This window comes from Ictidomys tridecemlineatus, chromosome 12 (assembly GCF_052094955.1).
Source record: "Ictidomys tridecemlineatus isolate mIctTri1 chromosome 12, mIctTri1.hap1, whole genome shotgun sequence".
In the NCBI taxonomy this organism is placed as follows: Eukaryota; Metazoa; Chordata; class Mammalia; order Rodentia; family Sciuridae; genus Ictidomys; species Ictidomys tridecemlineatus.
In genome coordinates this window covers 37,699,489-37,727,132 of record NC_135488.1, presented here as the reverse complement: position 1 = coordinate 37,727,132, position 27,644 = coordinate 37,699,489, and the positions used below count along the sequence as shown (strand labels likewise).

The following is a 27,644-nucleotide window of genomic DNA, read 5'->3' as shown; positions in this document are numbered from 1 at the left end:
GCCTCTTCATCTTCTTCAGAAGCCGCTCTGTCAGCATTCTCTTCTGTTCCACCTCATTCAGGTGTATCTGCCCTATTGGCCTAACCACATGCTCAAGTCATAATTATTCTCCCCACCTGAGAACTTTGTGCTACTTCCTCATTCTGCAGTCTGTCAAAGATCTCACAAGATTATTTCTATTCAGCATCTCCACTTTTTACACTTGTACCCTTCAATCCATTTACTCCTGGAGACATTGTGGATGATCACTGAGAAATGCCCCTCAGTGTCTAACACGACACCTGGGATTAGGGCTCTCCCCAACCCAGGGTGGATTGCTGCCCTCCACCCCCGTGTTTCCTACACCCTCTGTGGGCCTGCTCCAGGTATGATTCACCCAAATGGTGCTTGCTGAATTGTCTGCTCCTGGGAAAGCCCCTGAGCTCGACAGGGTCAGGCCCAAATCTGCTAAGCTCTGGTCACCAGTGTTAGCTCAGTCTACTGAAGGCTGGCAGCAAGGCCAGCTCTCTGCCTCAGCTCCTCTCCCGCTGCTGCATAGGCTGCGTCCACCATGTCCTTGTCTGAAATGCTTTTCCCCATCCTGACTGCCTGGCAGTTTCCTACTCAAGACAGTAGTTTCATGAGACCCCTGGATCTTTTCAATACTGGGAATGTTCACCCAGGCTCTCCTTCAGGAAAGGAAACAATGTGCCTCAGACTTTATACTTCTGTGTTCAAGTACCTGACGTGGGACTCCAAAGGAAGCCAAGTCAGCAAACAGTGCACACAGGCTGCTGCCTGAAGCATCACTCAAAGGTGGATCACAGAATGCTGTTCACTTTGAAGGTCTGGGACCACCAATGTGGGGCCATCACCCACCCAGCTCAGTCTCAGTCTCTCCCTCTCTCTCCCTCCCTCTCTCTCTCTCTCTCTCTCTCTCTCTCTCTCTCTCTCTCTCTCTCTCACATACACACACACACACACACACACACACACACACACACACACACACAGCAGCATAGGGTCCTGCCACGCAAAAGCAGATTCAATGGCTGGATGTTTGTGATTGTATTTAGATTATTATTTTTTTTAAACTGAGAAGCGTCATACAGCTGTACAAGAACCACAAACCCCTTCCTTCTACTTACTGTTTCTTGGTCTCTTCAAATTTGTGCAGCTTTTTGCGGAGACCTCCTGATTTAAAACCTTGGCAGTGTGCTGCTGGTGCTCCAATGGTGACAATGTCGTAGTTCTGATCTGAATGACAGAAAGCTCACTTCTGTTACTCAGGCTCAGGCCTGTGGACAGCCAGCTACAGAGAGAGGCACACCATCTAGGATGCTGTCCCTGCAACCTTGGTTGCCTTGATTCCACAGCTTGGGGCTTGGGGGACCTGCAGGAGCACTGCTCCTCTGTCTCCGCAAAAGGGCTTCTCTGCTTCGGGTGGGCCACGTGGGGCTGCAGGAAGCTAGCGCAACACTCGTTCTCCCCCTTCCTGGGAAAGGGTGAATGGAGGGCAACTTTCTGCCATGGAAGCACAAAAGGAAGCTGGAGGGAGGAGAGACAGGAGCAAAGGCTCTGGGCTCTTGAACTGGGATCTTCCCAAGGTTCTAGGGAGGTGTTTCTTCTTGGAGTCACCCAGCAGTAGAGCACACAGGGAAACTAGGACAGATGTGGGGTAGCCCAGGGACCAAGTATTCAGGGGGGAAAAAAAAAAAGAAATGTAATGTGGTTCAAAAAGAGGGGCCAAAAAGTAGGTACCTGATCCGCCATCATCTTGAACTCTCATCCTTTGTATATGCAGGTTTGTGGGAACAAATTCTAACTTTTTATCTGCTTTCAAACTGCTTGCTTTAAATGAGGGACCTAAAAAATGGAATATGAGAAAATGAAGGTCACCAGCAGATCATGAAGAGCACATTGCTGCTGCTGCTGCAGGAAGGCAGGCATATACTGACTGACTTAGAAAACTCTGAGGTGCACACGAGCAAGTTTCATCTCCAGGTGGTAGGTTGGAGGGCAGCTCACCAGCCAGGAGAACCAGCTTCAGAAAGCTACAGGAGTAAGGAGGCCATGCCTTCCACAAATCAGCCTGCAATTCAGAGATCTGAGTCTGTGCCGCACACTGTCAACAACTCCAGGTAAGGCAATGGGTCCGTGCCAGAGACCACCTGTCTCAACCCTAGAGACTGTCCCAGCCCAAGATTTTAGAACAACTGGTTTGGCTAGAGTAACACATCTCAATCCTAAAAAGTGATGGCAAGGTCTGCTCGTCCCCCCAGGTCCACAGGAGAGCAACAGAGCACAACTGCAGCCTCAGGGGCACACAGCTCACCAGCAACCTGTGTGCCAGGCTCGTTAGGAAGCCTGGTTGATGTTTTATAACCACTCTCCACAATCTTATTTCTCTGATCAGAATCTAGAATCCGTAACTAAGAACCTCATGCCTACCAAACGAAGGGATGACAACTGAAATGATAATCAGAAGAAAAGAAATAAATAACCCATCTAGTGAAAAATCATGAATTGTACTGTCAGCCTGAGATGGCAGCCCAGCAGCTGTGTAGTTTGCATTCTGTCACAGGAGTTTACTCCCTAGAGTCTGATACTCATGTTGAGCCTCTGGGCCAGCAGCCTGGGTGTCCTGGGACCTAAGAGAAATGTAGAACCCAGACCTGATTTTTAACAAGATTCTCAAAGTATCTGGAAGCCACTGACATTTGAGCAGCTCTCTACTCTAGAAAACCCGAGGCTATGTGGACTCCACTTTCCTAGGTAACACTCATCGAGCATGGGTAAGTGCCTCGGTTTCCTCAGCAAATGCTGCCACTTCTCAGTGATACACTTAGACTTGCTCTTCAGGCTCAGATCCAGCCTATGCACCACCATCTTGTAAGACCTCAGTTTGGCTTTTTTCCACCCAAAGTTGTGGACAGGTTCACATGTTCTTTGCCAAAACTACATGAAGGGCTTATGATTTTTTCCTTTAACCCTAAAATATTATGTAGAGAGGAAGAAGGAAAGAATATGAAGATAGAATAATTTGAAGCAATAAATCGCAAAAAAACAACAAAAAAATTGTTTCCAGTCAGAATAAAAGGGAAATGAGTTAAGAACTGCTTTCTAAGTATTTTGAAAATCAAATGGCATCTTTAAAGAATAAAGGGTGTAATGTGGGCTGGGGAGGTAGCTCAGGGGAGTGCTTGCCTAGCATGCCTGAGGCCCTGGGTTCAATCCCCAGCACTGCCAGAAAAAAAGAAAAAGAAAAAGGCAAGATGTTTGCACTTAGCTTTCTTCTTTGAGTCTTTTGACAATTGCTATGTTCAGTGAATATTTAAACAAGAAAATCTACAAAACTGCTTTGCCTCAAAGCAAATAGCCTATATCCTTTTGGTCGCTTCAATGATATTAGATGAAGAAACTACATGAATCAATAACAGCTTGTAATCTTATCTCCCCTAAATTTCATCCTACAGTGGTTATGTTGGCAGATAAGAGCAGAGAAGGACTTTTCCATGCAATTCACATTTGTTATTTTAATTAACATCTGAAAAAAAAACCATATGTGAAAGAATTCACACCTACATGAAAATCTATTTTTAAAAACCCACTCAAGAGTGTCAGTGAGTATGTGAGCCACCTGGGTTCCAGGTCTCTGGTGGGGCAAGTGGGAAGTATATGTACCTGGAGGGGATGGGCCACACCCACCTTTGTACTGATGGAGGTCGCTCAGGTTCTCCTGGTATGTGAGGATCACTGTCTGGTACTGGGTGACGATCTGGCGCCTGAGGCTCTCCCAGCAAGGGGAGAGCTCCCCCAACTCCTCCAGCTCACAGACTCTGCAATTGAGATACATATTAGGCCATGGGGCTAGCCACAGAATGTGCACAGAAGTAGCACTGGTGCCCAGAGAGGGCCAGGTCAGCGGTCACACTGCCAGTCTAAAGGGCAACCAGGGAGTGGGAGGACAGACAGCTACATGAAAGGCAGACCCGCTGGCCATAGCGGGAAACAGAGAAGCTTTCACAGGAACTCAGATTAACTGCTCAAGGGTTACTACATGAAGGTGGAAAAGACAGGTGTCAAGTGCAGCTCCACTATGGGACACCGCTCAGGCACAGGCAGGACCTGAATGCCATCCCCCACATCAGAGAGCACTGGAGGCATGTGAATAACTGCCAGAGACCATCTCCCCTCAGGGCTATCAGGACAGTCTCCTCATCTCCCAGATTCTGATGAGGCTTTCTGAGCTTCTCATCTGCAGCCTAGGGCTGGCTTCTAGCAGCAGGGCCCAGAGCTCAGCTAGTGCTGCAGCCATGGCCCCTCTGTCCCAAGGTCCTCCTCCCTGGATGTGGGACAAGGACCATGAGGAGCTGGCACCTCAGCATAATCTTCCTTTCACTGCTGTGGATATGAGGAACTGTCTGCATCTGAAAGTGGCGCATTGTGTCATTAGCTGGTTGAATCAGACTGCTCTTGCCTTGGGCCTCGTCTTCTAGATGTGCTTGAGGGAGAGGATGGGTGAAGGGGAAAAAGGGAAGAAAGAGGGATTGTTATCTTCAGGAAATTCCAACTTGTGTAATAAGCACAAGCTCAAATATAAACTCCCTAGTTCAACAGTAATAACTACATGAGCATAAAAAGCAACACACAAGAAGAATTAAAGAAAATGGATGACTGTATTAGGAAATGGGACTGAGGAAGGATAAAAGCTAAATCCCTCATCACAGAAAGGTAGTAGCTAATCCATGAAGACAATTAATGACCAGAGGACTTGAAACACACAGTCAGAAACACAGTACTAAGCACCACCCACACGAAAAGCAACAGTTTCCATAAAGGACATCAGCAGCAGAGGGAGTGAATTTAATAAAAGTTTTTAGGAATCAACTAAGTTATTTAAAGTTACAAAAAAAGTTTTGCCATTTTATCATTAGCAAAATAAACATACAAGAACACCCAGTGCAGGCAGGACCATGGTGGAACAGCCCTGGTCTGAGGTCACACCTGGGCACAGGGGCTCTGCCAGCCACTATCCTGTGGTATTTTGCCCTGTGTGGCACATGGCTGCTCCCTATATTCCAGGTGCCAGTTGAACATTGTCACCTCCCTGAGGCCTGCCCTGACCACCCTTTTTCTTGCTCCCTTTTCATGTCTGACACTCACTGACACATCTGGCTCTCCTGCATACTGCTCCCTGTTCTCCATTTCCGACCACACCTGGTGCCCCACTGACCACACTGCCTGACACGCTGCTGCTGCTAACACCACCACAACTCTTGAACTAAAGCACCTGTCCAATGAATGACTGCTTTCCAGTTGTACCACACCAAACAGGAAAGCATGCCATGATTAAAAACTAAAACATGAAAACTGAAGATACATGGGAAAACAGATTGCACCTATGAAAATATAGGCAAAGATGGACAAAACTAAGAAAAATTTTAGAAATCAAAATTACTTCTAAAAATGTTTATGCAGAAAGTAAGCAAACTATTAACAGTTGGTGAAAATAGATAAAAGGTATCTGGGCATTCAATGCATTATTTTTGCCATTTTTCTCCAAGTTTGAATTTTTTTCAAGAAAAAAATTAAAATAGTTGTATTAGAACAATGGGATTCTGGTTGTCTTGTCGTCTTTCATGCTTCTGTTCTATGGTGTTGATAATTAACATCATTTTAGAATAAGGAGTGGAAATGACAGCCTAGGACAGACAGAAGACAAAGTTTGCAGGCCTTAGGACTGATGCCCTGGGATAAGTGGGGCTGAGGGGGCGGGACCCTTGCTCCAGGGAGCCAGAGTGCCTGGACAGGTCCTCCTCAGTCCTGTGGAGGCCCCACCTCTGTGGCCCTAAGCTAGGAAACCACAAGGCAGCTGTTTCAAACTTCCTGAAGGCCAGGGAGAGAAGGAAGAAAGGGGGAGGGCAGGAAGAAGTGCTGAGTTCTGGGCACACTCCGGGTCTTAGACACACCACCATGTGAAGTCCTGCCCTGCGAGCTGGGATACAGATGAGCAAGCAGAGGCAGAGACTCAGTCCAGTGCACCTTTGCCCACCACGTCTCAGGAAGGAAGGGACACCATGTAGGTTGAAAAGTGGCTGCCCCTCAGTGGGGCCTCACCTGGCCGCGTCTTCTTCCAGCAGGAGCTTCACAAACTGCCGGGGCACGTGTAGGGAAAGCACACTCTCCGCCATCTGCTCCAGGATCCGCAGATGGTTGCCATCGGTGGTAGGGAACCGATACATGCGGCAGATGGCGCCCCCGAACACTGAGGTACAAGGTGGGGGAAGTAGAGGTGGTGGATGAGACCTGCCTCCTGGGTCCTTCCACCCAGGCCCTCAGCGATGCTGATGCTCCCAAGTCCTCTCCTGTTCTTCCAAGGGAGTCACCAAGCCACTGAGCCTCAACGTTCCTCCCCTGTGACAAGCAACCTTTTTGTCCCAGAAAAGGTAACTAACTTTAAAGTGCAAGAGGCTAGAGGTGGGGAATGGCAGTCACTAAACCAATGTGAAACAAGAAAGGGTGAAAGGAGGAAGAGACCCCTTCCTCTAGGTATTTCAAACTCTATGCACTGCTGAAATAATGGCACATTGACGAGCAACAGGCAGGTGACAATTAGGGCCCAAGTAGACAAGAGCACCAACCAAGGAAGCTGTTTACCTGACTTCAGTAAAGTGTCTTTCCGCAGTGAGGCATATTTGGATCGGATTCCCAGGGCCTCAGTCAAGCTCTCATCAACAGGCAGAACCATCTAAAAACAGGACCAGGAAAGCATGAGACCCGGCCTCCTCCAGTGCGCTCAGCAGAAAGGGGGCCTCCCACGCCACAGAGGAGCTCTGGAGTGGGGCTGCCCATGCCAAGGTCGCTCCCCTCCCCGGGCACCTGGAAAACTCCACGCACACCCTATTTCCTCAGAGATGTGTCTCCTCACTCACTTCACCTTGGGTTTCAGTGGTGTGGTGTGCAAAACAAAAGGGAAGGACAGACGATGCCAAGACACATTCTGAGTAAGATGAGGCACCTTCAGACCTTACAACCAGGACTACACAGTGTTGGAACTCTTAAATTAGAGCTCTCGTTTGAGGGCTCAGGGCTTCTGAGTGAGGGGTGGGCAGGAGGGTGCTTGCTGGAGAGGAGTGGGTCCTGAGGAGATGGGGTGTACCAGGTGACTGTGGGGTCTGTGTGTGTCTGGGGAGAGTTATTACCAAAATCTAAGGGATGACCTGGTCTCAACAGCCTCTCCACTCACTCTCAGGCCGAGTCCTCGCTGTCTCCTCCTCCTTAGAGCCATGCCTGGAGGATTTGAGTGTCCTGCGGGGCAGCTGCAAGGAGCAGGCACAGAGGCCCAGACCCAACACCAACTGACTGGCCCTCCCAGTCCTTCTGAGGGAGAGAAGGAGGTGGCCTACTCACCCTGCCATTGACAGTGTCTACAGACCGGGTCACAGGGGGCTGCTGATCTGACTTCTCCTCCATCTGCCAGCCGATCACGGTGATGTTGCCCACACGATCACTCTCTGCAGACCTGCAATACGCAGCGTGCTCTGGTGAGGGTTGTCACAGTGTGTCTTTTCTGCTTAAAAGCAAAGTTCAGCCATCCTGAACTTTTCAGGGGTCCTGGGAGTGGCAAGACCCAGCCAGCTGGTTAGTCAGTCACCTGTCACTGCTATGTGCCCGCCCTGGGAGAGGCACACAAGGAAACCAGGGGGCACAAGAGAGGGCTGCATCTGATGGGACAGTGTGGATGCGCCTGCTGAAGTAGGAGGGGGCCTCCCTGACGAGAAGCCACCACTGGCCCCAGGGGTCTCTGCTCAGGGGTGATAGGGTGCATCTCAGATTCAGGGATAAAGAGTATCTTTTTCTGGCAATGGACCACTTTCTGCTCCTTCCCACCTCACCCTCAAGGCTTCAAGAGCACTAGGCCTAGGCTGAGACTCCAGGCAAACTGAGACCACACAGGACTGCCTGAAGCCCCTGCATCCTGAAGTGATGTAGCCCATGCCACCCCAGCCCTGGTTGTCTTTACCTGCAAGGTCCCTCAGGATGGATGATGGCTGTGCCCATCTGACTCATCCATCAGTACCCCAGGGACACCTTCGAGCCCCAAGTGTTACATTTATGATGTCTGAGTCAGTCTGGTTCTAAATTTTTATCATATCTAATGACCATTTCCTTTGTGACTTTCTCTCACTGCTCTCATGCCCAGAGAAGTCCTTGAGCTCCTTTTCCAAAGGAAGATGACCACTTCTCACAAGTAACTCTAATCCAACTAGATTTAGTTCTGGCACTTGATCTGCCTACATATTTTCCCTCAACAGCAATTTCCCTCACATGAGCTCTAATTTTAACCAATATTCTTCCTTTTCCTGCATTGCGTTCTCCCTACACACCCAGGACTGCTGCAGGGCTCTCATCCTGTGGGCAGATTGGACAGCCAATGCTCCCAACACTGTCATTACTTATGGTAGTGAATGTCTCAAAATTGCAGAGACTTTGTTGAATTTTCTTTACTATTTTAGATTATTCCCCTAGGCAATATATGTCCAATTTTTACATGATTTTGAATAAAGAACAACATGCCAGGGTTTTGGTGGGAACTACCCCTAAAATCACTTGGAGAAGGACTGACATCTTGACACCTTTCATCTTCCTGTCTAGGGATGCAGTGGGGGTTTCCCTTTCATTCATTCACTCATTCAACAGACACTTCCTGAGCAGAGCCCTGTTCTAGGTGGTTAGAATAGCAATGAACAAAGCAGAGAAAAATCCTCCCTGTATAGGAAATTACTGGGAAAGGGAAGATGACAGCTACATTTAGTATTATCAGGTCTGTGCCCTCTAGATCTGATACAGCTGTGCTCATATGTCCGACAGACAGCACACATTTCCATCCTGACCGGCTCTCTGATGGGCAGAGTGGTTCATCTTGCCTCACCTCAGCAGAAAATACCACTGGCTCAGACCTGCCTCTGGGGAAGCCAGGGTGTCCTCTCAGAAAAGGAAGTAGGGCCTTTCCCCACCTGTCCCTGGACCCAGAGCTTTTCAAAGGAATACGAGCAAATACCAACCTTAGTGTTAAGTGTAACCTGTGATGCCTGTCCTGGAGCAGATCTTTGACAACGAATGTTCCAGAGCCCAGTAAATACATCTGAGGAGGCGGGGGGGGGGGGGGGAGAGAAGCATAAGTGCACTCATCTGCTTCTGGTCCAGTTGCCACACCCAGGGGAGTGGTACTGCTTCCCACAGCCATCTCACACTTATCTTAGAAGCCCACGAGGAATGCTCAGAAAGCAATTCCCAAAGACAAATGTGTTAGACACGAGTTGCTTTGTGAGCCAGTAGTGAAATCAATCCTGTGCTCGCCACTCACTCAAATGATTACATAACTGTAAAAATGGGGAGGAAATTCCATGAACCATGGCATGTTACTTAACTGTTCCCTGAGATCTATCTTTGACATCATATACAGATAATTTGATTTGTGTCATCTGATTGATAAGAGAGTCTTGAAAGAAGGCAATGCTGCTCAGAAATATAGGATTATTGGTTCCCTAGAAGAAAAAAGAAAATAATCAGAGTTGGATTTTTAAAAAATAATTGTTTTTGAAGTAATCTAACATTTTCAGAATGAGAAACTAACATTTTACTGACTCGGAGTACCTAATGTAATGGCAGCATGAGACCAAAAATCTGCTATCCCAAAGAGGAAAATGCAGTCTGTCGCAGACTGTTAAGATCCAGACCACAACAAACAGGCCTACGGTGCAAATTGCTACTGTGGGCTCGTTTCTAAGGTTCCCACTCAGGAGGAGGAATTTTGTAAAGTGAAACCGTGTTCCACATGCACACCTATTCTCAGTGTCACGGCTTCAGATGTGCTGCACATTTGGACTTACCACTTTGGGCTGTTTCTTTAAGATGTACAAGCAGGGAGGAAGAAATGACTTATTATTTCTAGACTCCTCTGCTTGGAATAATTAAAGCTTGACTTTTAAAAGCTATCTCCTTTTAAAAAATATTTATTTTTAGTTGTTTTCAGATCTTTATTTTATTTATTCATATGCGGTGCTGAGAATCAAACCCAGTACCTCACACATGCCAGGCAAGTGTACTATTGCTGAGACCCAGCCCAACCCCATAGCTATTTTTCTTTTAGGCCCAGCTGCTAGTTTCTAGATCACAGGTGGCTATTTCCTGGCAATATAGCCCTGCCCCTCAAGGCTCTACATTATCCTCTTTCTCAGGCAGTGTGAAATACCATAGCTAAACTGTATTGTTTCCTGTTTGCACCTGCTGTGATGCTGTGATGTCTGGGCCTCTGGCTGGGTTCTTCTGCAGCTCCAGCTCCAGTCTCTCTCGATGTCTGCTGGACAGACCCTCCTGGGGAATCTCCCTCTATCGCCCATGGTAAAGCTATCTCTGACTCTTTCCAAGCAGGCTAAACACCTGTGGGCCTGCTTTGGTGCCTCCTTCTCCATCATTGTCAACCACCCAGTAGCCATGAACTTCTACAAGTTCCACCTCCTGAGCCTCTCTCACATTCATCCTTCCTTCCACTTCCTCCCTCTGCCAAAGTCAGGTCCTGCATTACTCCCCCAAACACCTGTCCAAATCAGGACACCTGGTCATGTGACTTCCCTGCAGCCTGCAGTGGCTGGCTGTGTGCCACATCACCAACTCTCTGGCCATCCAGTCCTTCTGTCCTTGCCCTCCTTGCCTGAGCCCACACTAAGCAGGATAGCTATTCCCAAACCCGCATGATGCTTGTTATCACGCTGCCTTTGCAGAGCTACCACTGAACAAGCTCTTCCACATGAGGACCAGCCACGTGGGCATCACCTGGGCGTCTGTGAGGAATAGAGTCCTGGGCTCCACCCTGGACCTGCTGGGGCAGAATTTCATCCAGCCCCTCTAAGGAAGCTGCTCTGACCCTCAGAGCTGGATAGGTCCCCGTGTCCTGGCTTGCCTCACCGTGCTACTCTATACTGCCCCACGGTGCTGTGTATGGAGGTGGACCTGTTCCTTTCTGCTTCCCCCCTCACAGGCTGGGAATACCCAAGGACAGGGACTCTGCCCCTGTGTTATTACCTCTCACTGAGCTTGATGTGTGGGCAGTGCTAAAAACCACAACAGTTGACCTAACCTTGGAAACAAGTTTCTAAGAGACTAAAAGAATACTCTAGGCTTCCAAAATGTAAAACTGTTTTTATGTAAAATTATGTACTATTATGTCTTTATGTGAAAATGTAAAAATAATGTAAATGCAGTTTAATTTAGTTGGTTATTCTTCACATTCCAAATTAAACCCTATGGAATTTCACACTGCAACTTATGTGATGCATCAATTATCTTAAGGGATTTTGTAAAATTTTTTCAGTAAATGCATAAATTAATTTAAAGTAGAGTTAACATATATGGTAGAGCGCTTGCCTGGCACACGTGAGGCACTAGGTTTGAATCTCAGCACCATATAAAAAAGAAAGAAAGAAAGGTATTGTGTCCATTTACAACAAAAAAAGTACTTTTAAAAAATTCAGAAGGATGTAAAAATAGGCCAGGAGCAGAGGTGCAGGCCTATAATCCCAGCTCACGAGGCTGAGGCAGGAGGATCACAAGTTCAAGGCCTGCCTTAGCAAATTAGCAAGCAAGACCTGTCTCTACTACTAGGATCCAGCCTGGTAGTAGAGCACTAGCCTAGCATGTGAAAGGACCAGGTTTAATCCCCACTACTGTGAAAAACAAAAAATAAAAATAAAAACCAACAAAACTAAGGATATGTGCCAGTAAGAGGACTGATTAATAGACAGAAATCTTCCAAATTTTTATTAACAACCACAATTTTTTTCCTGTAATCCCAACTACTAGGGAGGCTGAGGCAGTAGGACTGAAAGCCAAAAGCCAACCTGGGGAACTTTGTGAGATCCTATCTCAAAATAAAAAAGGTCAGGGGTGAGGCTCAGTGGTACAGTGCTTGCTTAGCATGTATGAGGCCTGAGGTCAATCCCCAATACCATCACCTCCTTCCCCAAAAAAGAGCACAATTCCAAATTAAACCCTATGGAATTTAAAAGTAGCAGCCAGCTGGAAATGACAAGGAAGAATTAGGCCTCTTAAGAGGCAATGAACCTTAGAAGATCACTGCTCCAAATACTCATCAACAGTTAATCAATAACTGTCAAGGACATAGCAAATGAGTGGAATGAAAAATATCAAGGTACTGAAAACTCTGTAAAACCAACAACTCACATAAACACAACTGTAGCTAAGATGCTCAGAAAGGAGCAGTGTCCGGTGAGGCTGTGAATACCATGGCAGCAAATCCCAGGCCCCCAGAGCACCCACCTCAATGATCTCTGTCTGTGCATGCTTCGTCCAGAACGCCTGAGGAGGGGTGGTGACGCTCACTGCTACAAAACTATTTGGTTTTCGATCTAGCGATGGCGTATGCAACTCACTGCAAGCTACAGAATCAAGACGGGAAAAAACAAATTCTTCAAAACCAGGCACTGGTTAGCTGTATGCTCCAAGCCCAAAGAAAGCAGACGATGATACTCGGAAGGTTAAGATGATCACACTGTCACAGGAAAGTGATTTTACAAATTTCAGTCTTTCCCCCTTCCTTTGCCCTTCTCCCGCCCTGCAGAGGACAGCAGGCCCACAGCTGCAGAGGCAGGTGGTGTTAAAGATGGCTTCCTACGTCCACACAAAGGAAAATAGAGCTAGCTCTCTCTCTTGGGGTCCTCCATATGCCCCCAATAGCTGGCCCTCAATAGTGAACTGAATTCCAACTGAATGACTAAAAAGACACAAGTCTGAAATCTACAACAGGGCTCCACGTGCCTGCATCCTGTGACAGTGTGGCTAACTCTAAGCCCAGCACCCCCTGCATCTTGGTGTGAGCATCAATGTATACTGGGAATAAAATTAAAATTCTATGGCAAAATAAAAAAAACTTTATTTTTAAGATGTCATTGTTCATCTATTCTCCTAATAAGACACATTATGTGCAAAATACTTAGTGTAACTTCTCAGAACTAAAGATATCTTGCAGAACCATTTTGGTTGATAAATATGATGTGCTACGTACTCTGAAATACACATCTGATAGTACACTCTGAATAGTACATATCTCAGATAATTCTCACAGAAGTGATCCACAGGAAAAACTTACATCTCATTGAATCTAACATGCTCTCTGACATTAAATGCACTATGAAAGGGGAAAAACAAAACCCACTGTCATTAAACTATGCTATGCCACTGAGAGGAAGTTATTTCCTTAAATTAAAGAGATGTTAAAATGTGAAAAAGGTATATCTTGGATTTGAGAAAATTCACAACAAATCAATGTTCAACAGCAGTAAAAATAATTAACTTTTTTGGTGGGATTCATTTAGAAAAACATAAATGTTCAGCTGCTCCCTTTAAAATTATGAATAGAGAAAAGTAAAATTAACTCAGTTTTTCAAAATGAAAACATTCTAGAGATAGGTGGTGGTGGCAGGCATATAATTTAATGTCATTGAACTGTACACTTTAAAATGTTTAAAATGGTAACATTTATACTATGTGTATTCTGTCACAATGAAAAAATAGAAAGTCTACCTTCAACTCTAATTTAAAAAAACATCCCCATGTCCACAACAGGAGGGACAAATGCAGAGGTAATGCAGAAGGAGGAGGCGGCTTGGGATGAAGACAGTAATACAGACAAAAGAAGCAATAATTAGAAAGAAAGAAAATGATGAAAAGAAAAGTCAGGAAAATACAAAGCAATGGAAGGAGGAGAGGCAAACTTGATGGAGGGGTTGGGGTGGGAGACGCCTTGCTGTGTTTGAGGCAGTTTGGGTGAGAAGGTTTGTTCAAGAGGCCACTTGGAAGAAATTACTGGCTATCATTGTCCTTTGAAAGGATCAGACAGCCCACACTGCTCTTTAGGGTTCTAATTACACTCTGCCTGCCATTAGCACGGCCACACCAGCTCTTCTGCTGGCACATGCATGTGTGTGCTCTATTTCACACAGCCACTCTTCACCGAGCTACATCCAGCTTGCCCAGGGCCCTTCTAGTGCTTGGCTTTCCAGTCCTTTCTACACCTGTGAGCTCAATACCTCGGCACTGTTTATACTGCAAGTCTGTGTTCACAACACCTTCTTTCAGCTTTTATGGTCTGAAAAGGTCTCTATTTGTACCCAAATCCTTAAGATTATTTTCTCTATGCAGTTACTTTCTCTAAAACCTTTAAACATTGTGCCTCTGAGTTTCTATTTTTTCTGTTATGAACTCAGCAGTCAGTCTAATTATTGCTACTCTGTGCTTTTGTACGTGTTTGTGTTCTAGCAACTTCACTGATTTTCCCATTGACTTTGACTTCCGACAGTTTAACTATGATGTATCTAAGGATATTTTATTTTTACTAGTTCTGTGACTTGCTCAATTTTATGAGCTGGGAAAAAATGCTCACCTATTAATACACTTTTTTTTATTTGGTAGTCTTATTTTTCCCCACAATTTTTATTGGTGCATTATAGTTGTACATATGGATGGAATTTGTTGTCACATACTTTATATGCATACAGATATATAATTTGTCCAATACATACACTTCTGACCCTTCTCTGTTTCTTCTTGAACACAAAATAAACAGATACTCTCACTTTTTTTATACTCTTTTGTTTTTATTGTTGTTGTTTCCATTATTTTCTGTCTCTGGCTTCTTTTGTAAATTCTCTTCTTGACTTATAATCTAAGACCATCAACTTTCTTTTCAATTGTATCAATTCTGCTTCTCAGACCCACCCACAGGTTGTTAAACTTGCTGATCTGAATATTCACTTGGTTCTTTTATGGTTTTTCATTCTCTGATGAGGTGTTAATAATGTCATTATTCTCTTTATTCCCCTTTAACTTAATGTTATGAACTGAATGCCTGTATCCTCTCAAAATTCACATATTAAAATCCTAACCCCAAGGTGCTAGTGTCAGGAGGAGGAGCCTTTGGGAGGCCATTAGGCCGCAACAACAGAGTCCTTGTGAGTTGGAATTAGTGCCTTTAAAGAGGAGACATGCTCTCCTCGCTCTGTTCTTTGCTACATGAGGATACAACAAAATGGTCTGCTACAAAGCCAGCAGACAGTGGACCTGCTAGCTCCACAATCTTTGAATCCCCAGTCTCCAGAACTCTGAGAAATAAATTTCTTTTGCTAAAGCACTCAGTCTCTGCTCTTGTTCTAGCAGCCCAACCTCACTAAAACAGCCAGCAACTTTCACATCCCAAATCTCTGTGGGTCTATTTCTATTGTTTGTTATTTCTATTGTTTGTTATTGTTTTTGTTTTTCAAAATTCATGAACTTATGCTGAATATAACTTTTTAAAAATTGTTTATAGGAATGACTTGAGGCCCAAGATGATGCTTTCTTCAGAAAAGACCTGTGATAGCCTCTACCAGGTTCTAAGAAGCACTGACATTCTTAACTTTTGGGAACTAAGTGGACCTGTAGCAAGCGCCTGCTTCTGGTTCCCTTTAATCTAGAAGTATGGTCTTTTCTATTCTAAACCAAAGTGAAAGGAATTTCACCAAGTATTTTTCCTCTTATGGGCCTTAGAAAAATAATCCCCATCACTTTGGTACTGAAGTATCTGAAGCCCTGCTCAGCTTTCTCTTGGGAGTCACTGTGAGCCCTCAAAAGAGTAAGAGAGGGCTGAGGATATATCTCAGTTGGTAGAGTGCTTGCCTCCCATGCACAAGGCCTTGCGTTCAATTCCCAGCACCACACACACACACAAAAACCAACAACAATACTGTGTCTCCACCTTCAGCTCCATTACAGAGTTATCAGTTTCCTGGAAACATGAATAAGATACTTCTTAGATTTTTGCTCCTTTTTTCTAGATTTTTCTCTTTTTTTTTTTCAAGTTGTCCTTAATGGTAGGATTTGGTTTTTCATTGTCATTTAGAAGCATAAGTTTTTTTCTTTATCCTTGGAATTTACAAGTTTCAAAAGGAGACACCTAGCAGTTGGTGAACATTCTGGGTCTTACATCCACCCTTCTTCCAGGAAAAGATTCTTCTGTAACTTCTGGCCTGCTGTTCCTCTTTCTGTCTCTTTTTCTTCTTCTGGGTCTCCTAAGCATTTAAATAATAAAATGCCAGATATTGTCACATCTCTTCACTCAAAATTTGCCTGATTCTTGATATTTATTCTTTGAGCTGTGAGATTGTTCCTTTGTTTGCTTTTATGTGTTTGTACTCATTTTCAGTAGTGTACTTTTGATTTTTTTAAAAAAGATATTTTGTGTAAGATCTACTTCACACACTATAAAATCCACCACCCTCAAGTATACGATTCAGTGGTTGGTAGGGTACTATAGAGTTCTGAAACCATTACCATTATCTAGTTCCTTAACATTATCATCACTTCAAAAGAAAAACAAAACTGCCCATATGGGCTGGGGTTGTGGCTGAGAGCTTGCCTAGCATGCATGAGGCCCTGGGTTCGATCCTCAGCACCACATAAAATATATATATATATATATATATATATATATATATATATATATATATATATATATATTATGTCTACCTATAGCTAAAAAATAAATACTAAAAAAAGCTATGGCCATAAACAATCATTTGCCATCCATCCCTCTTCCCCAGCCCTTCAGAAACCACTAATCTCTTCTGTATAGATCTGTCTATTCTGGACACTTTATATAAATGGGATCACACAGAATGTGGCCTTTTGTCTCTGGCTTCTTTGATCTGGCACAGTTTCAATGCTTACTCCTTCTACAGCCAGTATCAATATTCCACTCCTTTTTAGTGATGAATCATGGTCTACTGAATGAGCATACTGCATACCATTTGTCCATTCATCAATTAAGATATTTTGGTTACTTACACATTTTAGTTATTACAAAATAATGCTATAAACATTTGTGTACATGTCTTCATGTGGATGTATCTCTTCATCTCTCACGTTCGAAGGACATTTTTGCTGGATATAGAATTCTTAGATGACTGGCTTTTGCTTTCAGGAATGGGAATATGTCATCCTACTTCCTTCTGAACACCAGAGTTTGTGATAAGAAATATGTTTACTCTTGCTGAAGATCCCTTGTACATAGTAAGTCACCTCTCTTGCTGCTTTTTAAATTCTTTGGCTTTGGATGGTTTAATTATAATGTCTCCAGGTGTGAATCTCTTTGAGCTTATCCAACTTGGAGTTTACTGGGCTTCCTATATGTTTTCCATCAAATGTGGGAAGTTTCTGGCCATGATTTCTTCAAGTATTTTTTCTCTCCCCTCCCCTCTGTCTTTTCCTGGAACTCCATTGATACCTATGTTGGTACACTTACTTGGTGTTGTCCCACACGGCTCTGACACTCTCTTTATTTTTCTTCTTTTTGCTTTCTGTTCCTCAGACTGAAAAATGCCAATTGACCTGTCTTCTACGTTTGCAGTTTCTTTCTCTGTCTGTGGTTGAGCCTTTTTTAATGGATTTTTAATTTCAATTATTATATTTTTGAACTGCAGAAATTCCATTTGGTTCTTTTTACAAATTTCTCTTTGGTTCTTTTCTGTCTTTGCACTGATATTCTCTATTTGGTGAGATACTGTTCTGTTTTTAATTAGTTCTTTAGACAGGATTTCCTTCCATTTTTTGAACATATTTAAAATAGTTGATTTAAAACTTTCGTCTAGTAGCTCAAATACCTGTGTTTCCTATAGTCAGTTCTTACTGACTATAGGTTTGTTTTGTTCTATTAATTTCCCTGTATATGAACCATACTTTCTTGACCTTTTTGCATATCTCAATTCTTTGTTGAAAAATAGATTTAAAAAATCTAGTGTGGCAACTCTGGAAATCAGGTCCCTTTCCCTGCCCTCCCCTCCCCAGGGTTTGTTGCTGCTTTTCTGTTGCTACTGATGTTCACCACCTCTGTCACTCACTCAGGCACTTGCCTCACCTAATTCTCTTCCACATGTGGCCACTGTAGCAACTACTATTAAGCTTAGTGGTCAGATAAAACTGGATAGAGATCTCCTTAAATACCAAAAACCACAAACCTCTGATGTGTGGGGCTTTTGCTAGAAGTTTCTGTGTGCAGACTGGGTTACATCTTCGGGGTTCAGGAAGGCAGTTTGTAACTGTCTTCACTTCCTGCTTGTGCGGAACCTCAAGGTCATTGTGAGGAGATAACTCAGCCTCCTCAGGTCTTTCCTGAGCATGTGCACAGCCCTGCATGTGTGCCAGCTGCCATGAACATGCCAGAGCTTTTCAAAGCTCCTTATGGACATACCATTCCCCAGCTTTTCCTTTAAAGGCTTCTCCCACCCCCAGCTTTTTGTTTGCCTCAACTGTTAGTATGGCCTCAGGCAGCTGCAATGCTTTAAAAAATAATTACCATTGATTTCCCTACCCACCCTTGTGGTGCTGGGAATTGAACCAGGGCCACATGCTAAATAGACACTGAGATATTCTTCAACTCTAGCCACTGATCGTTTCTGACATGCTCTCAGGGGGGGAAAAAAAAAAAGTTGCTCCCACTAGGGGAATTCTGAGTCCAGATAAAGCCAAGTCTCATAAGTGGGTTTTTTTAGGAGACTCCCAGACAGGTCAAATGACAACTCTCTACAAATAGAACTTTGTAGGATCTCCAACCTCATTCTGTTCCCTACAGTGATTTCTAGGCTACTGGTTTTCACCATGATTTCAGGTGGCCAAAGGATGGGTAGACTGCTGATGGGCTGTGGCTGCTTTCAGAACATAACCTTTCCCAAGTGACATTCTCTCCTAGCCTGATCCCCCCACCCATCCTATCTAAATCTCACCCCGTGCTTAACTACTAGCTCAACTTCCATAGCTCCTGGAGCTTCCTCTGAGCAGCCCACAGTCCATCTCCTGCTGATCACCACCCATGTCACTCACTCATTTGGATTCACCTCTGATGTGCATGCCTTGTCTCTCTAGCCAGATCATCTGTAATCCCAGCCGAATAAATGTTAAATGCTGAGGCAAACTGGTAAGACACATTGCAAGTGCATATCATTTGGCTTAGCAATTCCACATTCAAGAGTTTGCCCTATGAAAATAATCAGCAAAATGTACAAAAAAAAAATCTAAGTATGTTAACTATGGTGGTTATGTAGAATGACAAATTAAAAAGCCTAAATGTTCAATAATAGAAACTGGTTATAATAAGGAACGCAGCTGAAATAATGAAGCAAACATTCACCTATTCAATGAAAGGATGCCAGTGATAGTTTTCTACACCACAAGGGCATGTCAAGAATATGGGTGCCATTTCTAAAAACAATTCCATCACCTCTGCCACCAGCTGCACTCATAAATTCCCAAATAGAACTTTGTGAGGGTAGAAAATACACATATATTTGAAAAGAGTTTTAAACGAAAATGCCAACTGATTATCTCTCCAGTAGGGTTTCCTTTTCCTCTGAACACTTTCTGTATGGTTTTACAGAAGTGAGCAATTCTTAAAATCTTAAAATTTATTGACTTTTTTCTTTTAGAAATCAAAGTATTTGCCCACATAAGCATGCCACTCCTGTCCACTGTTTTAAAAATTGTGGTGAAATCCACTGACGATAAAATTCACCCTCCCTTGCTTAAGCTCTTTCCTCCTCTGAATCTAATTAACATGACTACATTACTGCTCTTGAGCTGCCACATTCAGAAATGTCCCAATTTCTATTACAGAGGATGAGGAGCTTTAATTCAATTATACAGTGTTGATCCTTTCTCTCAATCGTTTCAGCTCAATTTTGTGTTAAACTCACATTCCACAAGATTAAAGTTAAGCATATGCCATTTATCATGAGCCACTTCTCTCTAGTATAGACCCCATTTCCTGGACACCACATCATTTTTTCCTCAACTTATTCCCTCTCTCTTTTGGATGGAGCACATGCTCTATAACTTCTAGAAAAAGGAAGTGGGGGAAGTCAATTCATCTGTGACTCTGCAGAGCTGAAACAAGTTTTTTCTGCCCTCACATTCCACTCACAGTCTGCTTGGACAGAAAATTCTAGGTTGAAGATATAATTAAAGGTGTTACTGCCTGTCTGTCTTCAAGTTTCCAATGTGACTCAGGAGTTCCATGTTAGTTTTATTCCTAACTATAAATACAGTTTTTTCCTCCAGAAGTTTTTTGGATCTTCATTTAATTCCTGTGTTCTGAAATTTCACCATGATGCATGTCTTTTTCAATCATTGTTCTGGGTTTTATTAGGCATTTTAACCTAGAAACACATTCTTCAGTTCTCAGAATTCTTATATTATTTCTTGGTAATTTCCTCCCTTGCATTCTTTTCTATTTTCTCTTTTAAATGTTAGACTTCCTGAATTTGTTCTCTAATTTCCTACTTTCATCTTCTCTCCCATCTCCTATTTTGCTTTTAAAATTTTGTTTTCTGGGAGAATTCTTTGTACATCTACAATTTCTAAACTTTATCTGTCATATTTAAAATGTTAAGGACTGCTCTTGTTCATCATTTGCTATTCTTTTTTATCATATCCTCTTGGTGGATACAATACCTTCTCTTAAGAATATAAATTATAATTTCTTTCATGTTTTCTTCTACTTCTGAACCATCTCTGCTTCTTCCAAGTTCTATTTTTTCTTTCATTTGTAGGCCTCCCACACAGGTCTTTCATTTTGTTTTAAATAAATTTTGAGCTACAATTTTTAAGTTAAAAGTACCCATTTTAAGTATACAGTTCATTAAGTTTTGGGAAGCATCCATGTCCATACAATTACACCACTATTAAGATATAGAACACTTCTGTCACCCCAAAAAGGGGTTCCTTCTCTTTTTCCAGTCAGTCCTAACCCCAGTCCCAACAACCACTGACCTGCTTCCTCTCACTACAGCTCAACCTTCCTTGAGGTTCTTGCAGATGGGACCACACCACATGCAGCTTCTGTATACTGCTTCTAGCTTTTGCTGTGCACAATGCTTTCAAGATTCGCCCAGATGCTTATATGTATCAGTCACACAATCCTTTTCCTTCCTGGATGAGATTCCTCCCATAACTAACTATTCCACCAGAGTTGAGTTTCCTGCTGATGGACATCTGAGGTGTCTCCAGTGTAGGCTATTATGAACTGAATCACAGTGAATACTCAAGCACACATCTTTGCGTGGACAAATGTCTACATTTTTAAGAATGGGGCACTGAAGGCCAAGTGATGCTGAGTGTAGAGCTGCTCAGGATGCCTACTTTAGGTTAGGGTCCAGAAAGCCAGTATGTCTGTCTCTTTGGGAGGAGTGGATGAGGATGAGAGCAAAGTTGACAGGTGGAAGGAGCTTGTTATTCAGTAAAGTGTTCCACTTACTCCTGGCTTCCTCTGGCCTAGCATCCTATCTCTTCTGCGCTGGTGTACCTGGCTTGGAGCCCCTGCCTCAGGAAAAAACCCTCTAGTCTCTGCCTGGCTGATGGGACTTAAGAGGAACCTGAGCCCAAACTCTGATTTATAACAAGGGGGTATATGGAAATATTCACTGTGCTAGCTAAAAACCAAAAATCTGTGAATAACTTTTGCAACTTGTAAAAAGCAAGAAAGTCCTCCTAAGGTGGTAAGCAGGAGTATGGAATTCCAGCAGGTATGGCTGCATCCCCAGATCTCTCACCCCAGAATGTAGCCCAGCACTCAATTTCCCCTGCAGACCAGCCAGCGAGTCAAGGCTGGGGAGACCCTCCAAACATGTTAAGGAAGGTAAATCTGAAATGGTAACATTTTCTGAATTTACTATTAATTTAATAATGGTTCACTTATATTTTTATGAGTTTTGCAATTTGTCCAAGTCTTTTCAGGAGAGGAGGGGAGTTTAACTGCCTTGATCTTCTTGGCTCTCAAATGAACACCAGCAACCCCAAGCAGCACATGAGGAAACTGGGTCAGCAAGGTCAAGTGGCAGGCTCGAGGACATGCAACTTGTTTGGCACAGTCAGAACTAGAATCCAGGTCACTTGACTCTCCAGAAGTGCCTCTTTAATGTCACATTATCTCCTGGACATCACTGCTGACTATCACCAAGAGCTGGGGGAGAGAGGAGCTCTTGCCCTGGCCCTCGGCCCTGTACATTCTAACCCATTTTGGGGGAAGGAGGTTGGGATTAAACCCAGAGGTGCTTTACCACTGAATTATCTCCCCAGTCCCTTTTAAAATTTTTATTTTTTATTTTGAGACAGGGTCTCACTAAGTTGCTGAAGCTGACCTCAAACTTGTGAACCTCTTGTCTCTGCCTCCCAAATTGCTGGGATTACAGATGTGTGCCACTACACCCAGCTCCTACCCACTTTTTCTGACTCTCACTGAGAGGAACAGCAGGCAGATGTCATCATCAAGCCTTCTGCAGTATAGGTAACCGAGGGATACAGAACTAAACTCTTCTGGCCAGGGGCAGAAATTAGAGCCCTAAGCCCAGTTTTCTTACTCCTTTCCTCTCCCAAGAATAGGAGGAGGGGAGAGAGTCTCTGCAGCATCTCTGAGGCACTCACTTCCCTGTCCCCTGGTCACAGCAGGACTGCCAGAGCACTTCCCAGACAGGAGGTTTCTGAGGAGACCGTAGCCCTGTGGGCCTCTGAGATTCCTTCCAGCCTCATCTTAGAAACACCTCTGCAGAGGTGGCAATAGCAGCAAGTTCTTAGAGACAAACCTGTGCCCGTGGTAGGATTTGTGGTTTTGTTTTTAAGAAACATACTTTTCAAAACAAAACAAGCTGGGCATGGTCGGGCACACCTGTATTCCCAGCAGCTCAGGAGGCTAAGACAGGAGGATCGAGAGTTCAAAGCCAGTCTCAGCAACAGCAAGGTGCTAAGCAACTCAGTGAGATCCTGTCTTAACACAAAATACAAAATAGGGCTGGGGATATGGCTCAGTGGTCAAGTGTTCCTGAGTTCAATCCCCAGTACCCATCCCGCCCCCCAAAAAATAAAATGATACCTACCTAGGCTGAATTCTAAAATGGGTTCATCTGGATCTTGTATGTTTCCTGAATAGAAATGAAAGAAAAAAATCACCTTTATTAAATCTTTCTTTGCTTTTAGATTTAATACAATAAAATCTACCACTCTACTTCTTCCCACCCCCAACCCCCAGTTATTATAGGAAATTATTTCTTTGCTTTCTAAACATTTTACTTTTGAGAAGCCTCAGGTTCTAAGACCACAATGCCCCTCCTTCTGGGGTCCACATGCCCACAATGCAGAGGGTTTGTCACAGCCAGGTACGTACTATGGACATTCCCATATCATCTATTGGCAAATGGGCCCCAGAGAGGCCCACTTAAACTGGAAAAGATGACGATCAGGATCTAGCAGAGCACTTCCCAAGGGGAGGGTTGACTGTCCCTCCCAATTTCCTAGATCAATCATAAGAAAGCCACAGCAGAGCACCCTCCCCATTCTTCCCGTCCATCCTATGCCCAGGAGGCAGGCTTGGACAGTGTGGGCCCTGCATGCTGAGAACTCACACCAGGGGCCCTGGGCAGACCCTGCGAGGCTCACCTGCCAGAGACAGGCCCAGCATATCAGCTGCCACATCGATGGTGGAAGCCCGTTGCATTGCACGGGCCCTTGCGCCATGGCGAGGGCTGTGCTCTCTTGCTGTCATGATGTCATTTGTGAGGATATGCTTCTTGTTCCTGGGTCAGACCACACCTGATTCCCCAGGAAGCAATGTCACCAAGTCCTAGTCTCCTAAGGTGGCAGGAGCCCTGAGAAATAGAAGCAAACACTGGTAAGAAGCCAGAAGGATGGTGACTGCAAGGCACTATGGAGAAAGAACAAGACCTAACATGGGCAAGAGGCAGTAACCAGGGTCCTCTGGCAGATAAGGCACTGGAGTGGCATACCCGCTGCTCTCAGCCCATCTAATTACTACTTCTCCCCTCCACTCCCCCAACACAGTGTACCCATGGATTCCCATAAAGAAAACATGTTCTCTTCAACAGATATGCCACAATAAATGATGTGACTTATGTGCTCATACAAATGGCTTCTGCCACATCCAGTGGCACATGTCTATAACCCCAGATACTCAAGAAGCTGAAGCAGGAAGATCAAAAGTTCAAGGCGAGCCTTGGCAACTTAGTGAGACCCTGTCTCAAAATTAAAAAATAAAAAGGACCAGGGATACAGCTCAGTGCTAGAGCATCCTGGGATCAATCCCCAGTATCACAAAAAATAAAAATAAATAAATAAGGCTTTTGGGATTTTTCTTGTTGCTTTATTATGCTCTCCTATCGGCAAGGCTTCCAGATCCTTTATAATCTCCAATCAGTTCACCCCTGCTTGGATAGAGGGACAAGAGCTGCGTGAGAGGCCTGTGGTCCACGGGCACAGAAGAACTCTGGCGGGACAAAACTCAGGTCTCTAATCTACTTTTCTGCTTCTCTGAGCTACACAAACTCCTGTGTGTCTTGGTCTCAGGCTCTGTTTCCCACAAAGCATCAAGTGGTAATCTGCGCCTACCTGAAGTGGAAAGTGCTGAGGTGAGAGGGTGCAGGGCGAACTGCCGCCACAGGCTGAGTCAGACAGAGACTGCCCTGGTGCAGAAGTAGGTTAAGCAGAGAGAATGGGGTGTCGGGGTTATCCAACCTATGTCCTACAACTCCTGCTGGATCCAGAGGAGCCAATCTTTGTAAGTCAAGATAATGAGGCTAAGTCATAAGGCTGTTAAAAACATCCTCTTGAATGTCTCCATACATCCAGGGAGACCCATCTTCCCAAGGGTTTCTAGGACTCTGTACCTGAAGGACCTGGGCTTCTTCTCTTGACTCAATTCAAGTGACTTACTGGACATGTTTGCTTTTGGACCACGTGGCATTTCTTCATAGAAGATCGTCCAAATCCATTATCTAAAAACAGAAAAGTAGAAACTTGATGAGCTGGTCAATCTGAAGCTCCTGAGAACACAAAGCCTAGAAAGGTGGGGAGCCAAGAGCTACTCCATGTTGTCTGAGCTCTATACCCCAATCTAACTTTTGGCTCAAAAACACAAATCTTGCTCAAACCTAAAAGAATAAGAAATAAAAAGTGCCCATTCCTTCCCCCAGCTGCCAAGGGGTAATCTGTTGGGGGAGTCTGGGCCTGCCCTACAGAGCCAAGTAAGCAGCTGAGTGGGTTTAGGAAAAACACAGAGATGTGAATCTGAGTTCCAGCTTTCTTGCTCACAAAACCAGACTCCAGGAGAACCCTTAGAGGCTATGCCTTTTGGCACTGAAGATAAGACTAGTTGTACACGTCACACAGGGCTGCAGCTGAAAACCAAATATGTGAGAAGAGGACTCCACTGAACCTCCCTCTGCCCCTGCTGCTGTTGCCTGGCTCCCAGAAGGAAGTGCCAGGCCCCACTCAGGACCCAGGGCCCAGCTCATGAGCTACCTGAAAGGTCCCAGGTTCTGGGAAGGGGAAGACAACAAGAAAAGTGTGCTCAGCCTTCAGGCAGACTGTTTCTGGTCCCTATCTCTTCCACTGGGGATGCTCAGGGGCCCTCAGCTAGGCACCTCAGCAACAGAACCTTGGCCTGACAGGGGAGCCACTTTAGAAATCACTAAGGGAAAGATTCACTGTTTTGTTGGTTTAATCACAGCCAGGCATGCAGGTATAGTCAAAAGGTTTACGAGGGCTGGGGATGAAGCTCAGTGATAGAGGGCTTTCTTAGCATATACAAGGTCCTGAGTTTGATCCCCAGTACTCCGGCCCATCCCCACCCCCACACAAAGGTGTACAAGCCAAAAAAATATTCAGTGCAAACTGTACAACTGTACAACTATAGTACTAAAACCGGCATTTTACAGTAATCTTGTTATAAATGAACAATAATTCACTAATAATGCAAGTGGCAAGTGGTATGAACTCATGAAAGATGAATACACATGGTAAATAATCTGGAAAAGAGACCAAACTCTATAATAATGAAAGCAATGCTAAATACACCTTTCTTCACCTAAATTAGTGGAGGTTTATCTGTTCCTCTAATGAAAATACATGTTGCTAGTGGACCTGGGGGACACTGCACAGGGCTCTCCTATACACGGGTAACATTTTAAAGTTGTATAAGCATTTCAGAAAACAAATCTTCAAAATTTATAAGTGATAACAATATTCGTAAGTGATACAAGATTTGTAAGCAATAACAAGATTCTTGCCAATAATATAAAATATGTAATGGACTACTGAACAGAGACACCTGTAGCATTACTTCTAATGACAAAGACCAGCTATCAGTACGTATGTTCTGGAAAAACCATAAGATATGCTATTTATTATACAGCTGCTAAAATGATCCTAATAAAGCCCATAAACACATGAGAAGTTCTTTAACCTCATTTGTCATCAGGGAATGCAAAATGAAACCATGAGCTACCCCTGAACACCCTCTAGAGGAGCTTCAAGGGAAAGAGTGGGCAGAGCCAAGTGCTGGCAAGGATGTGGGATGGTAACTGCCCCCACGTAGCTGCTGCAGCAGAAGCAGTGTGGCCACTCTGAAAACCTGGCCATCTCTTTGCAAGCCGAGCATCTGCCTCTCCCATGACCCAAGACACCACTAAGGGTGCAACAGCTAACAGAAATGCATACTTATGTCCACCAAAACAAATGTGTGCAGAACATTTAGAGCAGTGACAGCCTTAACTGATAGTAAGATCCCAGAGATAATCCAAACCCTAATCAACAGCAGGATGGCTGGAACAATGTGGATGAACTTTGGAGACAGTGTCATGGGGAAAGCCAAGCACACAAAGCCTGCTCTAGGCAGGGCTGCCTGTGTGGGGTGCCCCCAGGCATGGAAGTGAGTGAGGAGTCAGCAGAGGGCTTTCCACTGGGAAGGGCTAGTGGGGCTCTGGTAACACTCTCTTTCTTGGTTTGGGGTCTGGTTCCCTGAGTGACTACACTGAAGATTCACTGAGCTGTGCATGAGTGGGTTTTGCACCTCAATAAAATGTGCATTTTATTCCTCTACTAACTATAATAAAGACAACACAGCATGAACAAACGCTGATGTGGGCTCTGTGTATCAGGTGTGCTTTAATGAACTATTCCAACTGCGATCTGGTCACAGTTATTTAAAGAGCAATGACCCAGAGGGAAGGAGCCCCAGGGAGACCACACTGAGACACTGGCCATGTCTGGGGTGATCATGGGGTTTGTGTTTTCTGTCTTCCTGTACCTCATCCCTGCTCAGTTTGGGACTGAAGGAGTCAGGGAGACACTTTGCATGGGACAGCGGAGACACATCACCTAACCGAGGGCTTCATCTGTACCCCACCATCTTGCCAGTCCTTGGGGGCTCCACTTTAATCCCTTCTCCTCCTCCAGCTGGGTCCCTGCACATTTTTACATTATTATAGGTGTGGTGACGTCTCTGGAAATAGAAAACCTTCGAGTAGAACATCTACAGACTAATTTTACACTAGATCATGGGTCAGAGAAACTTTTAGGTCAAAAATACCTCAGAAGCCACTTCATAGTTATTTGGGGGCATTTAATTAGAATCTGCAATTGAAGTCACCAAGACCCAGAACGTGAAGCTAATTTGCACAGCTGAACTCAATTTTCCTTCTTGGTCTCATTAATTTCAGATAATTCACCAAGGACTCCTGTATTCCCAAAGCCCATGTTTTCTTTCCCAGCTT

At 44.3% G+C, this 27,644-nt stretch overlaps 1 protein-coding gene across 10 annotated transcripts in view; it reads right to left on the bottom strand.

Moving 5' to 3' along the window:
- Inpp4a (inositol polyphosphate-4-phosphatase type I A) overlaps positions 1-27,644 on the bottom strand; it is a 131,713-nt gene that overhangs the window by 37,691 nt on the left and 66,378 nt on the right. For 8 of the 10 annotated variants that reach the window (XM_021719593.3, XM_078028508.1, XM_078028513.1 and 5 more), the window contains exons 2-13: positions 24,805-24,866; positions 23,515-23,723; positions 22,956-23,000; positions 12,322-12,440; positions 9,414-9,530; positions 9,048-9,127; positions 7,393-7,504; positions 6,640-6,730; positions 6,100-6,247; positions 3,688-3,818; positions 1,741-1,845; positions 1,128-1,236 (exon numbers count right to left, since the gene is read on the bottom strand). In XM_021719593.3, the coding sequence (XP_021575268.2) occupies positions 1,128-1,236; positions 1,741-1,845; positions 3,688-3,818; positions 6,100-6,247; positions 6,640-6,730; positions 7,393-7,504; positions 9,048-9,127; positions 9,414-9,530; positions 12,322-12,440; positions 22,956-23,000; positions 23,515-23,620 (1,163 nt within the window). In that variant the 5' untranslated portion in view covers positions 23,621-23,723; positions 24,805-24,866. Of the gene's footprint in view, positions 1-1,127; positions 1,237-1,740; positions 1,846-3,687; positions 3,819-6,099; positions 6,248-6,639; positions 6,731-7,392; positions 7,505-9,047; positions 9,128-9,413; positions 9,531-12,321; positions 12,441-22,955; positions 23,001-23,514; positions 23,724-24,480; positions 24,736-24,804; positions 24,867-27,644 lie in introns of those variants that run through there. The other 2 variants (XM_021719595.3, XM_078028516.1) reach the window with 2 other exon arrangements.